Genomic DNA, 18309 nt, shown 5'->3' with positions numbered 1-18309 from the left:
AAGGGATAGGATCCACAGCTGAAATTTTCAACTCCCAGGGCACGCCTGGCCACCCAGTAGCGGCAAATCCCCAGTGTGCATCTCCAGGGGCTCTTCCTTCCTTGGACAGCACTAATGTTCATGTTTTGGTTAATGTCACAGCTGGAGAATTTCACTATTGCTCTGAGAATCATTAACCACCTTGTTGTGATTTTTAGCTCTCGTTCCCAGGAGGCCATGCTGTATTGAACAGCTGCTCCTGGCTCCCGCACCCCTCAGGAGGGCCATATTCCAATTTTTGGTAGGGCCATAACTGCATTTTGTTTCTGCAGAGGGCTTTCTGCTAGACCAAAAAAGGGAAGGAGAATGGAGCAAATGCCAACCCCTTTCACTCTGTTTTCCTGGTGGGGGTGTGTGCGTTTCATTCTCCTCCGCACAGCTAAGGAGAGAGTCTGGCCAAAATCTAACATCATTCCTGCCTTTGTTGCATAAGTGACTTTCCAATATCCTAAAGCTCTGCAGGGCAGTCAGCCATAACCCAGCGACACTCCCAGAGCCGGTGCACTCAAGCAGTTCGTAACCATGGAAAACACCTTTTTTTTTTTTTTTTTTTTTTTTGGGGTAGGGGGGCGTGCGTGTATGCGGCTTTTATGAAACTCCGGTGAACCCGCACTTGTTATTTGAAGGCCAATATTTAGTTAAGAAAAAAATAAACACTGGTGAAAATGGAGGGTTGGTACTGATTGACACGCTAAATGGAGTCCAGTGGGCCCTTCTGGCAAACTCTGGCTGCGAGGCTCGGAACTTCGGTTTGTTTTACTCTTCATGTGGCCAGCCATTTCCACTGGCTTTGGTATATACGTCAGCTTTTTTCTTAGAAAATATTCCCTGTAATCTACTTTTCTGTAAAATTTGTCCCCAAATTAAATTATATGCTTCTTTACAACTCAAGTCACTATTATTCAAAACCCTTACCAAAAGGAAGATGCATGCCTGAGTATGTACAGAACTATATGTTTAGACATCAGCCGTAGCTAATTAACAAACAGTAATTATTTTCCTAATCTTTTGTTTAAATACCACTAACTGGCTGCTCTTGAGAGAACCTCGATTCCCAATTAATGTGGCAGCTGTTTGCTGAACGCTGAGCCGCAGTGACCAGCCCGGGCCGATACCGATGGATGGTTTTCTGCGAACTCCAGCGGACAAACATCAGTTTTTATGCCAGCTGAGAATCGGGCCAGACACGCATTTAGCTTGTTTACATGATGACAGTATCACAAAAAATGAGTATTAAGTTTACTGCTGAAATGATGTTGGGAATTTTTTTCTTTTAGACACCGCACGCTGCCAGTAAACTGAGTCACAACCGTAATGACAAATATACATTGACCTAGTTTCATTTTTCCCGGTGCTGAAGACAAGGAAATAGTAAGGCATTGCTGACTATATTCAGTGATAACTATGACTAAACATTAACCTTTTAGATTCCACCGCTGAATCTTATTGATAGGACTTAAAAGACGGTATCTCCCATCAGAGAGTGTCAAAACTTCCTGCTAGCACAAGTGTTGGTCTAAGGTCAGAAAGAGGAGCGGAGGGGAGGGAATGAATCAACTTCTTAGCTCAACAAAAATCTGCTGATCAGTTCTAGAAGTCCCGATTCTAGAAGATCATGTTCACAATCTTACCAGACTGTCTCATACTAAAACCCATTTTAATTTCTAAGTGAGCCAGAGTATCTTGCTGAGCTTGCAGTTGTGCGCTATCGCGTAGCAGAAGGCAATGCAAAACTCTGAGAACTACCAGATTTTTAAAATGCCCCCTTGGAACCTGTGCAAATCTCCTGAACAGTATATAAAGCTTTAAAAATGTAGGCTTCACATGGTCTGAATAGCGAATACCTCTTTGCACGTCAAGCAGTGGTTGCATATAGCATTTAAATAATAAGCTTGAAAAGCACACAAAGGGATTTGCTCTTTCGATTAGATTGATTTTTGTTTGTGGATGTTATTTGGACTCCCTTCACTGTGGAACAAGTCCCCTACAGTTGCCATTAAAGCACTGAAAGCTTCCCTTTTGTTTTTAAATGTCAGTTTGAGCATAGCTTCATTAAATCATTTCACAATTAACTCCCTGAACATCCAGACTTTTTTAAAGCATCAAACCCAGCTGAATCACATTTGTTTCCCAGCAGAGTGAGTCCAAAGTGGTATCCCCAAGTGTGTATCCAGGAATTTGTATATTTGACTTGTGGCTACGCAAAATACATATGGGAGCCGTGTGGGTGGTGGAGAGAGGATTAAAGCTTTCTCCCTGGGCCTAAGAAATACCATAGCTTCTTGCCCAAAATGCAGGGCTCGGGAACCAAGTCATTAGGGAAAGACGTCTGGGTTAATCTAGGAAGACCTATTCCCAAAAGATCTATAAATGAAGTGAACTCGAAAGAGTTGTTAGTTTAGCCCAGTATGTATAAGCAGCGATGTTTTTGATGAGGCTCTTTGTCTGACTTCCATGTAGTATCTATCCTCTAAAGCCTGACTCGAGATACCGAACTGCCTCCTCATGACAGTAAACAAGATCCCAAAAGTCCTAGGTCTGTGTCACAGCTGAGCTACTGGCCTTGATTTCTCTCATCCGCTGTTATGTTAAATGCCAACAAAGTCAGAAATAGAAGTGTAACCTTAAGGTAACTCTTTTCTATTTAATATAAAACCAGCTCCGAATTTTGTGCATCATATAGAGAGCGGAGAGCTCTCCTGCCTCCCGAGAGCTAGTCCAGTCCTCATCCCTGAGTAGCCGATACCCGCTGACCGCAGCACGTTGGGTGCTGCCGTTAGCCCTTGGTTCCCGCTGCGTCTATACTTACTTGGAGAAGTGGGAGAGGTGGCCCCTCCTTCTGTTGATGTGGTTGGAGGTTTTGTGTCTGGCACTGGCAGAGGCACAGGCCTAGCCATTGGTGGCGGAGGTGGTGGTGGCAACATTGGGGTAGGAAGGAATGGATTGTGCACCTTGCCTTGGCTGCTACCATTGGGCTGCCAAAAAACAAGCAAACAGACAAAAATTATACTAAAAATCAGCTATTAGGAACCTCCAGTAATAACAATCTAGTTGAAGGCTATGTGCAATATATTTACAATTGCTTGAGAGGTGGTAAAAAAAGTGCTGGGTCAAATTCTCCATTGACTTCAAGTAATTTTGTCTCAAACCCTGTGAACCTTGTGAAACTAGGGAAATACTCACTTTTAAATGTTTGTCCTATTAGCAGCCGGTTTGAACTTCCCTGGATTAAATTCTATTAATCTTCCTATTTCCTGCAGCCACTAACTGATGCTCACTAAGGGTTGAAACAGTATTTTTTACCCCTTAAATCCCCCAGTTTCATGCCTCTGTTATACCCTTAGGATATCAGAGCCTAGGACTTGAGTGTAAATTTCTTAAAGATACTGCTCATTAAGAGAAAAAACAAGCATTTTTGGTGGTCTTAAAAGTCGTGCTGATATCTTATTACAGGAAAATGTATGAGTATATATTAAAGTAACTGCTCTCCCACATCCCTTTTGAGTGAGGAATAGTGTAGCTCGCTGTTTAGTTGCCACTGGGATCATATGGAGCAATGACCGAACTTAGAACTGCTTCATTTTACACATTGGGGAAAAAAACCCACCCTCCCTTTAGTCTGAGATGAGGTCAGAATGGGCCCAGCTATACAAGTGTGGTCTGTCAATTAATCACCAGAAAAACCTGTCCATAACTAAAAGCGTTTTCAAGTATCACAAAAACAAGAAGCAGGCTTAAAAAAAAAATGCCTCCCCTTCCCCCAACTTGTGAAGTTTACATTTGAAATGTAATGCAGCCTGGACACTTGAAAACCATACAGATAGATGCCAAATACCATTATAAAGAGAAAGTAGGACAGCCTGTGAATCAGGTGTTCCATTTTAGTGACAAAAATGATGAGATCACTTTCGACAGCACTCTACAAATTGATCTCACTGCAGTTCTTCTGGCACTGAGCATTGGCTTTTCCATTGATGATAAAAGCTCAGCTTTAAACACAGATCCATATTCTAAGTACTGCTAAAGAAAATAATATTTTAATTCCTGTTAGGGTTTCCATTAGCCTGAATTGCTGGGGACAAAATACTCATACTGGCAAACGCTTGGGACCTTATTTTCATTTCACCTGCTTTGGCACTGACTAAAGGCCTTAAAGTCGTGTAGGTGCAAATCACACTTATGCTAGAGCAAAAATGGTTCGGGGCATAAATAAGACTCAAATTCATCTGCATTTAACTTAACAGCACTCCCACTGACTTCAAAGACTGCAGCTACTAGTGTTTGCAGTAAGAAGCAATCCTTCAGGGATATTTATTTTTCCAACATCCAGTACCTTTAATAAACTAATATATTAGTGACATCCCTCAAACACTATCTTGTCTCACAATTAGGTCCCTTTCCTGCCAAGAAGACCCCTGCTGTATGTTCATTGTGAGTGTGCTAACAGTTCATAATGCTGAATGGTTTGGGATAAATTAAGCAAATGAATACTCAAGGAAAAAGAAAAGCACTATATTGATTTGTTGTCTAGACATAAATGTATCTGCTAACATATTGCAGACATTATTCAAAGCCAGTACTGGCTGGAATAAGTAGAGTCAGTTTTTCTGCTGGGGAAAGGAAAGCACTGAGAACAATATAGCTTATTAAATAAGTGTAATAAATTAGATGCTAATAATTAAACTAATTCTCATTAACACTTTCAATCGTATGTATGTCAGGAGAGAAACAGTAATTTTGCCAGTTATTACTTCATTGGCTGGAAAAAGTTACATGCATTACATTTCATGAAATATTCAGAGCATTATTTTAGATTTGATTTACATAAAATTTATAAATTCTGTATTTGACCGGAATGCTATTTCAATAATAGCAAGATGATTCACTTTATTTGATTAAAAAAAAAATGAAAATGGTTATTTGAAGCTTTGGAACTCTGCTTAATTTTTCATAGAGATAAGGGGAAAAGATAACTGCTTACAGAAATAACAAACCATAATAAACTGTACTTTTAACATCTTGAGTTCAAGTACTGGTCAACTTGATCTAAAGTGCTATAAGGCAGTATTTTTTTTTTTTAATGAACTTAGCTGATCTGAAACATCTGTTTCTCACCCTCCCTTTTCCTGCTCCTTCCCCCCCGCTCTCCCCTGAACTTCAAAAATAATTAATAAAAATTATTCTGTCTTCATATTTTGTTAACCCTAGTTCCACTAGGGTTACAACGCATGCAGCAAAGTCATTTGTGGAGGGACCCAAAAGGTCACTGTATCACCAGCTTCTCTGACAGTTTAAGTTAATTTCACCACAATGTGGTCGAGTGGTTTTTTGGGGAGGATTTTTGTTGTTTTTTCAAATATTTTTGCAGTAGCAGCATTTCATTATTTTTTTTTTTTCCCTTCCAACGACTATTCAAGGTGTGTTCCTGTATGCAACATGCTGTTAAATATAATCCCATCATCCCATGGTTAAATTTTACATAGGACAAACACTTCTGAAGAAATAAAAACGGCTTCCTTACATTTAGGAACCCCACCTGTCCAGCCTGCTGACCAGCGTCGGGGCAGACAAGTTGGACAAACTCTTTCAGAGTCTCCTGAGGATGATAGCGGATTGCTGGGTGTGAGAAGTATGGCCCAGGCTGTTGAATAATGGGTGATGTTGGAAAATGAAGAGTCGATGGTGTTGCATGTGGACTTGCTATAGGAAAGAAAACAAAGAAGTTATATAGAGTTTTGCCTTCGGAAAATAAAACAGTTTAAATCTACCGTAGTTTTACTTTGAGTCTTTTTCTTTTTTTAAATGTACAGTATTGTTTATACATCTGATCTTCACAATTAATATATTAGACCACATTGTGTCCTACACTCACTTCATCTAGATCCTGAAAGCAAAGGGAGCCAGACACTTTACAGGATTTTCTGTGTCTTTAGTGGACACGCATAAAGGAATCAGCACTCCTTTGTGAAAGTGAAAACTATTCATCACCTTAAGAGCATTCCAAATCAATCAGGCAATAAAAAAATGTATTTGGGAGATTAGGGTTGATTTAATTGACATTTCATATTACTTGGATTTGCACATATGAATCCGTTTTATATTGCACTATAAATGGTTGATAATTTAAAGATGGTCTAACACTTCCTGTTGTTGGGGTTTTTTTTCCACCTCGGTTTAGGAACATTTATTTTAAGTAACGTATTTTCATCTAATGAACACGCACAAAGTGGCAAGATCGTTTTGAAAATTACATTTACATTTCTCCTGAATAATGTTAGGCTCAAATCTTCAGCAAGCCCCCAGCTTGCATTCAGGGATGACGTTTAATTTGGTGAATTTATGGGCCAACAAGCCAGCTGGAAAATGTACTACAGTGAAGGTGTAAAGGTGTAATGTACACAAGCCCATCGGCAATGACAGATTTTACCCTCAGCTGATTTCAGCAGAACTACAAGTGCAGCTGAAGAACCTTTTGCTCTCCTAACGTTATGTGATACCTTTGCCCAGTTCCTTGGCCTTCAAGATATATTGGGTTGGACCCATGTGAGCCAACAGTGCTTTCCACCGTCAGCTGTCACCACGAGGTAGCAACTGCCACTGTTCGTAGTGCTATGAATTCTCCCTTTCCCCTCTAAAATGAGAATTCAATTTTCCTTTAGAACGCCCAATTAATGTGGTTGAGCAGAAGCTCATCCGTAAATCATAGTTTATTTCTCACCAAACAGTCATCCTTACATCCCTGTTGCTCCCTTGGTGTGCTGTCCTAGTCATCTTCCAAGGGTGTCCATGTGCATATACTGCACTTGTACACCACACATAATTGATTAGATAAAGGCTATGCAAGGGAGGTAATATCCTACAGAAACTCATGTGTTGGCTTTGAAGTAAGTTAAATATAAGAGAGGGGAAAAAAAAGCCTTTGGCACTTTTTGAAAAATTGGAGAGATGCAGGAAAGTTAACTAAAATCAAATACAAACGAGCAAACACTCATTTCATGACAAATCCTACGAAAAGCCCTCAGTTAAATAAAAGCTAAAATCTGCTGCTTAGTCTTGTTCATCACCAGTTTAATAATATGACGCTTTATTAATATTTTTTTTCTTAAGCATTATTAAACCATTAGCAAACTCAGAGCCTGAAGACGTGGACAAAAAGTACTCAGAGGTAGCAGCAAGGAAACCTACTGCGTTATGCTGTAAACATTCATTAAGGGCTGGCTGGGCAGCACTTCTGTGTACTTCTTTCTCCACGACTGGATAGGAATGATTACTTTGACACCACCACCGAAAAGAGCTGCACTCAAGCCTGGGGTGCTGAGATGGGATGAACATGAAGCTCTCATCCTTGCCATGAAAACCCCCCCTGTAAACTTGTTAAGCCCACGAGTCCTCCCAGTCTGTTCCCTTCAATACCATTTAAAATATTCATAACAGAAGGAGAATAATATACTAAATGTGTGGTACCAAACTGCATCCCATGCAATGGGAAAGCACCGCTAAAAGAAAACATGGAGATGAGGAACCAAAAGGTAGCGTGCAGCCTTCAGCTATCTCTGATCAAAGCAGAGGTAGTGAATCTCTTCTGATAGCATGGGCTATCTGTCTTACAACAGCTAGGTATTGTGGCATGTGGGCTGAACTGGAAACCAGTCGTCTTCCCACAGCTCTGCAACGCTGCACTTGGGAAAAGGAAACAAGAAGCAGCATATCCCACACTCCTTGTTATGGAAATGTTGACAGTTATTCCATGGCCAAGGCAAACACCTGTGTGCCCAGCCTGTTCAACCTGTCTGCACATCTGGGCTTATCTCTTTTTTTTTTTTTAAAAATACCCTAGTTAATTATTTCTCATTCACTTTTAAGACAAATAGTTTTGTTCTGAGTTTGCATCTTAAATTACAGTATATTTGAAAACCCTTCAGATAAAGAACCCAAATCTTCAAAGGAAGAAATGAAGGCTATTTCCCTGTCCCCAAACTCCTGGGAGAGGCTGTAACTTTGAAGTCTGCTATTAAAGGTAGAAATAATGTGGGATTCACCTTACTAAATGTGGGTGTCTACCATGAAGCTAATTATCTTAGAATCAACAGAGAACCAAAAAGAGCTAATGGTGTCTAAGGAGCCGTTCGTCTCATCCAAAGATAGACCACTGCCTTTGACTGGACTTCGCTGACCGCACCGAACTGGCTCACCAGGGGGTGTGAAGGGAGCCCACCAGTACTAGCTCCAAGGTAGATGCCTCCAGTCTAGGCACACACCTTCAATGAGGTGAATTCCACCCAAAGCATCAGCCTCTGATCTCACACCAAACCCTGAGGTGTAACTGCTTTAATGACACTTATGTCATAGCCACTTTACAGGTATGAACGTATCTCCAACTTCTCCAGGAAGCAACAGTCATTTTAGAGCTTGTCAAAATATTTTGCCACAAATATTGGTTCAGCTTAAGTTGGTGGTAAGCATTTTGATGACTACAACAAAATCTTCATTAGCATACAACATGTCCTTTTTTGATATAAAACATATTCTTCCTTTGTATCTCCTTTTATAACTCCCCCTTTCCTTGTATGCCAAATGGAAGATGAAGGATGAAGATAAAAGTGAGAAATGAAAACTTATGTGGCAAACATCTAATTAAGTGAAAAAAAAAAAAAAAGACTGGGATTTTTTAAACATTTATTTATAAAAAAATATTTTAGCACCAGCTCTGTTAATACTATTTGAAATTGTTACGCAACTGCACTGTTCCTGTGTACGCATCTGGGAACAAATTCATTCCCTTTCTTCTGCTGGGTGAAAAGGAGATAAAAATGCTATTTCAATCAAACAAGAAGGAATAAAAAATTCTATCCAGGCAACAGATGGAAATTCAAAACAAGGCCTAAAACCACACTGTATTTAGCTTTTCCAAGGTATGGCTCTTCATTTAATAATTTGATTTGCTATATGAAAGGTGTGTTACGGTTATTAGAAATACTCATAGGCATGTAAATACCGGGTCTTTCTCTGTTGCCTTGACCCCCTCAGCATGTCAAGGTAGAAAAAAAAGTGCAAAACCTTTGTCAGTGATCTTCCCAAAGAGAGAGAGAAGAAAAATGAATGCAGAAATGTTCAACAATAATTCAGGAAGGTTAAGTGCTGCAAGAAGGAGAAAGTGGTTCCTCTTGAGAGCCTCAGCCAACTCCTCAGCACAACCTCGAAGGGCTTTCTGCTGATCACGGGAAAGACTCGGGGAAGGAAAGAAGACCGAATAGGCATCAGTCCTCAGTCTGTGCCATACTCTGACATGTAGGGTTCATTTTCTCAGAGTGGATGGATTAAGCATAAGAAGTAATGAATGGAATAAGGATCTCCAAAAGGTTTGGTTTTGCAGCCTCTGACCAGGAAATACAAAATTTCTCAAATAGCAAAAAGAAAGGGTAGTTTGATCAGAGGAAGAATCTACTTCTATTAAACTGATCAACATTACAAGTGTGCCTGCCTTATACTAGAGAGAGGCAATTAAATGCTGACGTCTAAAAACTGCTGGCCCAGATACAGACCATTACTCCGATAGCTGTGCTGTGGTCACCGACTCCCGTGTATGCAAAAATGGCCTTTCAAACAAGTTCTGAGTGCAGAACAACTGTGTTTCAAAATGTATGGATCCTCACAAACATTTTTAATCAGTAAAAGGACAAGCAGGTTACTATTTTCCCTGTTTGCCTCTAAAAGGGGCAAGTGACCATGGACAAGCCCCTTCAGTCACGATTTTCAGAAATGCTTAATAAAAATTAAAAAGTCATTGCTTCTGAAAACCATGCCTAGAGTGATGCAAGTTTTCCTGTGTATAAGAAGGGGCTATTACTACTCACATACTTCTGATGGGATATTATAAGTCTCAATTGGTGATTGTAAATTCTTTGAGATCTTCAGATGGAAGATAAAACAGGTCTTTGTCTATTATTTATTTACTTATTGACTTATTATTTATGTATCCCTAAGCAGCTCCATGCTGCCAAACCGTATTTCTCTTGGCGTCTTTCAGCCTGTGGCATTTATATTTTATTATTGACCTCACTAAATGACATAAAATATAAGTTCTACAACCTATGAAAATATGCGTATTCCAGATCAGAACTTCATTTCTACCTGCTGTAGGTATGGAGGAGTTGGACTATCTGGCGTTATTAAATCTGTTATTTGTGTGTGGGGGTTGGAGGCAGGAATTATCCTTCCATCTCAAGGCAAGCATAAATATTTCAAAGCACACATGATTCTAATTCCATTGAAGCTCATCTGAAACATCCCAGACTTTTTATTGAAAATGAGATGATAATGTATGGTGGCCTGCAACAGATATACCAGTATTTTAAAACTACTGCTATTGGGCCAAGTAATTATGCAGTACAGCTGTTGCGTGCTATACTGGATTTTTTAGTGTTTTATGAGTTCGTGGTGCTGTGCAGCACAGAAATAAGAGGATTTTTCAGGACGCTGAATTCAAACATCTGATTATGCAGGCCAGTCTTGTCTCTTCCCTTCTTGATTTGTAGTAGCCAATAACAAACTAACTAACTAATAAAATAAGTTGCATTCATTGATTAGATTAGCACTTCACGTGTCCAAAGCAAATGAAGAAGAGCCAAAATTGTGAATTCTATTCAACTGAATGACCAGATAATAAAGGATCAGTTAATTTGAAACAGGTTATAGTTTTCTTCAGATATTTAGTACCCTTCTCGGGCCCTTCTCCTGAAACAAAGGAGCAGTCCTAATAACGACTTATGGGATCTTTTCTCCCAGGGAGCGCTCACTGATGTGGTAAAGAGACTTCATGCTCACACCTGCAGCGCTCAGACAGATTTCTCCACCGGCACAGACCAACATATGGGGAAAGATACATCGATCCATCCACCTTCCGTCTCCTCTTCCAGAAAACCTTGCCAACCCCTTCAAGTCCAGATGACTGGATGAAATTTCTTTCTTCATAAGGTTGTTTGAAGTCTTTGAAAGGGTCATTTAGTGCTGCTCTTCTCCTGCTCGGGAAAAGCCTACTATCACCCTGCACTCCTCGCCTGTTCAGAGAAGTTGTGGAATCAAAACCACTGTTCCTTCACAGGCACAAGGGCTGGTCCATCAGACCCAGGCCAAGAGTGGATTGGCTTTACTAGGGCCCAAGGCTCCTAGATACCTCCTCTAGAAAGTGATAATTAAGTTTACTAATAGCTCATTAAACATTGATCAATCTTCCTAGAAATAGTAACGTTATAATCATAATGAAACAGGATCATTTTTATCAGCTTGTTTTTGAGGCCATTATAATTGGCTTCATTACAATTAAGAAAGTATTTCTTTAAAAGTCATTTCCCTGGAAATGTTATAGAACAGTTTGTTCTGCTAGATATTTCCATTTCAGGCTTCTAAGTTGCTTTAACTCCCTGCATGCTGTAAGCTTTCTCCTAGCATTTAAGTGATGCAAGTGCCAGTTCAAATTATGCAAGATGTATCCCACCCTTTGTACCCCAAAGGTACTTATTCTGAAAATTGACCATATTAGAGTACTAATTGGCTAAGCCACCATGCTGGCTGATGTGAAATGCTTTCAAACACCATGAAACAGCTGTGTTTATCGGAAATATGAAGAGTGACTTTTTAATAAGGAGATCTGGCAACAATCCAAATTTGTTGAAAGGAACTTACACTTCTGTGTATAATACAATACAAGAGGTAAAGAATGGAAGCCTAAAACAATAGCTTTAAGCCCACAGATTTTTGTGATGAAAGCAGTTACCCAAACAAGAAAAAAATAATTAAGAAACTTGGGCTGGGATTTGCAGAGGTCCTGAGAGAATTCATTAACTCCTTTTGAATTTCAATGGGAGCTGCGTCCCTGTAACTCTTTCAAAGGTTTCTGAAAGTCCCCATTTTTCTTACTGCCCATTAGGAATAGATTTTAGGGTGATAAATGTAGAGCAGTCTCTTATTTACGTTAGCAAGGACTCGCTTCCACTTAAATATTGAACTGCTGAGGGTAGGACTGACCAGTCCTGGGACCAGTCCTCTGAAGGCAATTCCAATCAGTGGAAAACTTAAATATTGCATAAATCCCATGATGGTGCAAAGAGGCTGTTTAGTAACCTGTCTGTCAGGTCCATGGATGAGCCAAATTCAAACTGATCCTGTCTTGCATTCCCTTTTGCAGTGACCAGGCTGGGAAATCATGGGGTGGGAGAAGAAACATAGACCTTACCCTCTTAGCATGGCTAAAATTTAGGTATCATGGGTACTTCCACATTATGTAGGCAAATGTGGATGAAACATTGAAAATGTAATATAAACAGCTGACCAATGCAAGACATATACAAATACCCTAAATATGATGGACGGAGGATCTACTCCTGCCCATGGACATCAAAAGAAGGGCTGAACTGCTGAATGTCTGCCTCTCAGCTCCAGAAGTCAAGCGCAGGTGGTCGGCTAAGCACTGCTGAAAAAACAGAGCACGGTATCTCCAAGGTGGGGCTGGCTCTCAGCCCCTTTTTGCTGCTCTGGAGACTGTTATAAGGCACCTGGACCCTTTGTTCAGAAATACTCTTTCGGTAAGAGATTTTGCAGTAGCAAGTGGGAGGCAGAAGGACATTTTGCCAGGGCCCACGGAGTTCTTAGCAAAAGAGAAAATATGCTTAAAGCTGTGTTTGGGCACAGGGTTTATTGGTGTACTCTGGATTGTGAGTATTACAGCCTGGCTTTTGAAAACCTGTAGAGCTGAACTGAGCACAGGTTCCAGATTCTGGCACAGGCAGGGGGGCAGTTAAGTTAGCTATTTTGAGCAGATTGTTTTAAAACATGTCAAAATTCTTCTGCCTTTGGGAGATCAGAATACTATAGAGCTGATTTCAACATATAGAAACAAAAATTATACCTATAGAAAGCACTCCTTCCTCCAAGACCATAGCTAGAGGTCAAAAAACCATAATTTAACCTATTTGTAGGATTCCTCCTTCACATTGAATGCTGGCAACTTTTACATATTATTATTGTTTTTAATACACATGATGTATTCCCACATAGAAGATAAAAACTACTGCTAGGAGAATATATCATGTCTTTCTTATAATGAAATGCAGTTGATAAGTTTACAATAGAAATGTAAATTCTCTTAAAAACCACAACCTTTATGTGTGTGATGATATAATTCTGCTTTGATACTAAAAAGGGCATGGTAATGGAATCTGTGACTTTGGAGTGATATATTGCTGTTAAGTTAATAGGACTCCACATTCCCATTTCTAATATCAGTGTTTTTTTCCCCTTTCATTCTGTAGATGGTAAGCTGATACTACATAAACATTGTTAAAGCTATAGTTCCACGCTACAGTAATTCACTTAACTTTAACATGATTTATGGTTCTGTCAATAGAGGAGGTTGAAAATCCAGAGCTCTGATGCTTAAACATGGGTTCCATATTTAAAGCAATAATGTGCTTTTTGTGTGTGTCTGAAGCTAGAAGAATTTAGCATAAAGCAGAGATAAAAATATTATAGTTCACTGCACTGTTTAAAGCACGTAGTTTAACTTCACGGATACATCAAAGAGAGCAAAGAAACTGAGCACAGAATCAGTAAAAGCACGGGTAAAATACTTTGGTCCCGCAGTACTTTATTTTTATATTATTTTTTAGGGATGCATGAAATCCTATCAGTATTTTTAACACTCCCCCTTTTTCCATTCTTTTGCTCAGTTAGATCAGCTCCTTTTGTCAGGATGAGTTTAAATCTGGGTCCACTGTGTTAATCACCCCCCATTCTTCTTTCTGGCACTTACCCTCCAGGCATTTTGCCTCTTTAGGAGATTAAGCGACCAAGTCATCTTGTTGCTCTAACATGTCTTCACTGGAGCAACATATTAACACAATTCCTCTGCAAAAGAGCCCTCTTTAGAAGTTTGCTGCAGGGATGACAAATTAACCCAGCATGGTGTCCCACACATCTATCTCAGTACAAATTATTAGTGTAATAGAGCTTTTAGTTATGCATTTATCTAGTAATTATTGAACGGTTATACAAAACGAAGCTGAGCAATCATGGCCCTTTATGAGGCAATCTCAGTGGGTGGCCTTACAGTTAATTTAGGATAGGACTGTCTAAGCAGTTCACTCACACACAAATTAGCTGAACAGCCTGCTCCTTTAAATATTTCCTATGTCACAGGCTAACTCTTTACAATACAACAAAGGTAGAGTTTTAATTACACGGTTCCTGACTTTTGTTTAGCTGAAGCTTTAACCGTTTGCAAGCCTTCCTCCCTGCCCTCCCCTGCCTGGGATATGGGAGTAGATGGCAGTTTGGGTGGGGTATCTTGTAATTACTAAACCCTGACCTTGGGGCCATCTGTTAGGAAACTGTTTTTCCTTCAGCATCCTAATACTTCAAAGCGAGAGGAGAAAAATCAAAATCTTCACCTACACGGTCAGCTCTCCTGACGTTGTAAACTGGAGCATCCCTTCGTGCTGCTCCCAATGCAATTGGTTGGTGTTAACGCTAATTATGGTTTCTACTCCACTTTCTTACCCGTGTGGTGTGGCTCTCTCCTCTCTTGGCTGTCTTACGTTACCAGCCCCCGATCTGAGGTGTCTGTGTCGGAATAAACTTGCACCGCGTTGTTTTTGTCAAAATTCAAAGGAAAGCAGGAGGTTACATCAGTCTGCCAGCTGACAGCATCGAGGAGCAGCCACGGGTAGTTGTACGGAACAGGATATTACAAAATGTCCTTTCACACTGAGTAGCTCTGGAGCGAGGTAGCGGGAATTATCACTTTGATTCGCGTGAAGCTGGGTGACAGGACAGCTAACAAGCACTGATACTCTGGTGACCCCGTGGAGAATTTTGATAGAGGAGGGCACAGTGTCTTCCCAGATACGTGACATACAGTTTTTGCCACTTTGGCACGAGCGGAGAGTACTATCCTGCAGAGTTTCCCTGGTGGTGGGCCTTGTCCTGATAAAAATCTCAATGGCAATGCTTACTATGGAGGAAATTAGTATAATGGGAACCACTCCACTAGTTGACTTTCATCCCTTCTTCTCTTTCTGCTCAAACACCCATTTCCTTGGGTTCTTCCCTTTTGCGCTGTATTTCTTGTTTCTTGTAATTGTGTTTCTACTTCATTTATCTTCCTAATGTACCATCTCATTCTTATCTTTTTTCTTTCCTTGCCTTTTCTTCCTTGCTTTTTGGCTTGCAGGATCTATGCTGTCATATTCTGTGGAAATGCTTGAACGCTCCACAGCCTGGGCTGCCGTATATCCTAGGTTTACAAGATCGTGGTCAATTTAACGTTTCAGCCAGCTCCAGATATAAAGTCACTAGAGTGTAAGTAGCAATACATGGAAACCTAAAACCACTTATGTAAATACTGCTGTCACCCATAGTATTTAAATCCTTCAATGTCTGGTAAAGAGTTCAAGCGGTCTAATGTCTGGGAAACTTTGTAAGATGCCAGCGATACGTGATGGCTTTGCAATCCTGGAGTACTGCGGTGGGCTATGCTGACCACCAAGTAATCTAACTTGCAGGTAACAAAAGTATGCTGCGTAGGAGACAGGGATCTAACCGCTTGGATTTTCAATGCTTTGAAATAAATTCTAAAACTGATAGTGATGCTAAAGCCACCCTATAGGTGATCAATTTACCATCTGCCAGACACTGAATCCTAGCCACGCTGGTCCAGAGAAGACATATGGTGCATTCATAGAGTCATGCCCAAAAAACTGCCATCATCAAGTGAGGCTCCATGAATCACTTTGCTAGCTTATCACCAAAGAAACTTGGATCTTACCACCATCTGTTGGAACTACTGAGGAGTCACTGAAGCATTGGCATCCATGCGCCAGCACTCACTGCACATCTGGTCCTTTGGTCAGCCAGCTCAGATCCTCTCTGCTGGCTACTGCCCAGCTGGGCTGAGTACTGGCAGCAGCACCAACGCAGATAGGAAACTAGTGCACAGGCTTCCACAACACAGTACAGTACCGGCAATTTCACAAGAACAGAGATTTTCCAATGGGTTGATTGAACGGAGCATCTCTGATTGAATGGAGAAATCCTCTTAAGGATCTACTCCTCCTCCAAGCAAGTTTTGTTTCCAAAATGACTCATTGTGGGGATCACTGGGAAGGGCACTTAGTATCCTGGGATACCCCAGCATAAGACTTGTACTGTGTTCTAAGGAATGTTTGGAAGCGTGCTAAAGATTCGGGAATATTCCTGAGAAGTTATAAATCACTGGTTGTCAATGACAACACCTGCCATGAATAGTCTACAGCTTCTTCTCTGCTGTCTATTTTGATCGTGCTTTACAAATGCATCTCATATACACATCCAAGTGATAAACTTGCACATATGAACATCAGAAGGAGATTGAACCTTCTCGTAATCGTTCAGTTGGCTGAGGAGCTTACTCTGATGGTGACCTACTTACTCGTGACTTTCCTTCCTCCGAAATATCTCTGCAGACTGAAGATTAAATCCCATTCTTACTTTTCTGAAGACCACTCAGGATGACCTGCCACTGACCATTTACATAATGCAGAGGTATCCAAAGCGAATGCAACGTGTGGGCACTATATTATACCGATGATTTCTGCAGGAAGGTACAACTTCCAGTAACTAATGGTGGATATGAATTGCTCAAAAATTATATCCTCTTATATGATTGCGTTATACTCTTTATGTTGCCACTTTTGATACCTGAAAAGCTTCTCTCTTCTGCTTACTGTCCCGAAGTACACTGGAGGCGATGGGATAAAGAACAAAGCTGGATTTGCGGAAAATAATCCATCTCAGTATATTACCCTTTACTAACAGAACGATTGTTTAAGAAGAGAAATAAACACAGCCAGTGTGCTGTGGAAGAAGAATACTGAAGAGGAATGTCCAAAAAGAACAAAGAACGAAGTCTGGAACAAGATTTTTCCAGGATGATGACACTTCAAGAATCCATGCATGGATTCAGAGGGATTTTTTTTTTTTCTGAAAGTCTGTAAGACTTCGTTTGTGAACAAGCATAATAGAAGATGCTTCCAAATGATGTTGCAGAAGAAGTTTTAGTTAACCTGTTAGGAATCATGATGATGAGAAACTGGGTTACTTCTTTATGCAGTTAGTGAAGACATCTCCTTCCAAACAGACAAAATTTGGGAACTGTAATCATTGTATTTGCTCTTTTAAATTCTGGCTGTCTTTAAATGTTCTTCTCACATAGCTGATGGATATCCCCTGGTGCATAGAAAAACTCTTGTGAAAACAGACTGTAGATGAGATTTAAACAAGACCTCACCAGTGATACATCTCCTCTCTCAACCACACAAAAATCCAAAATACAGAGGGTCCAAACAGGGGCAGACAAAGGCATTCAGTGATCTTAAAAAATAACTGCGAGGCAAAACACAGCTAAATAAAGAAAAGCCTATTAACTAATCAATCAACAACTCAAATCTAAAAGGCTGAACTTCTAAAAGGTAGGAATTCAGAGTCAGCTGATGTGCACTGAATATAATGTTAATGGAACATTCATATTATTCATACTTATATCACCAATTATCAAGGCTTTTAAAAGGAGATATATTTGCCAGATAGCTCAGATCCAAATTTCAAGGGAAATCTGTATACAATTTAGATGCCTAAGATCTTCCCAGGATCTAGGTATGTGTCTAAGGGTAATAAATAATTTTTATGGGATTAACCACAACAAAACAAAATACAATAACCAGATTTAACAAAGCACAAAACCCTATGAAGTGCAATCCTGACCTCGCTTCAACTTAGGGCAATTCACACCGCATCACCTGGACTGTGCAGACAAAGAGGCTCCTCCTGGTTTATGCTGCCCTCGGTAAAACCACACTAAAGCCAAACAGACATTTCAAAATAATTTCCAGTATGAATTGCTAATACGTCTTTTTATGCTTCACCATTCGACCAATTCCTTAATAATCTTGTCTAAATGAGACAAAATTTCATAGCAGAAAGAAACATGTCACAACCATTCATTCCTATTTTTATATCTTCCAAAGAGGTTTGTAAGAAGATTCATTCATTTGTGTATATTGCTATGCCCAAGTGAGTTCCTTTTCAAACGTGAACTGAGTATTGCATTTAGTTTTCTAGGCTAAATGCAAATGCAGCTTTCTAACAAAAATGTATAAGCGCATCTAGACCCAGAGGACATCTCTTTTACTTGGAAAGTCAATCAGAAGAGTACTGCGAAGAAAACCAGCCAAAGCATTG

General features: G+C 40.1%; 1 protein-coding gene across 1 annotated transcript in view; it reads right to left on the bottom strand.

Annotated features, from left to right (window-relative positions):
- NFIA (nuclear factor I A) overlaps positions 1–18309 on the bottom strand; it is a 256619-nt gene that overhangs the window by 34879 nt on the left and 203431 nt on the right. Inside the window, exons 8-9 of the mRNA XM_074151822.1 lie at positions 5561–5739; positions 2849–3014 (exon numbers count right to left, since the gene is read on the bottom strand). Coding sequence (XP_074007923.1) covers positions 2849–3014; positions 5561–5739 — 345 coding nt within the window. The remainder of the gene's footprint in view (positions 1–2848; positions 3015–5560; positions 5740–18309) is intronic.

Source organism: Numenius arquata, chromosome 8 (assembly GCF_964106895.1).
Source record: "Numenius arquata chromosome 8, bNumArq3.hap1.1, whole genome shotgun sequence".
NCBI classification, from domain to species: Eukaryota; Metazoa; Chordata; class Aves; order Charadriiformes; family Scolopacidae; genus Numenius; species Numenius arquata.
The sequence above is the reverse complement of the archived record's forward strand: the minus strand, read 5'-3'. Positions and strand labels throughout refer to the sequence as shown.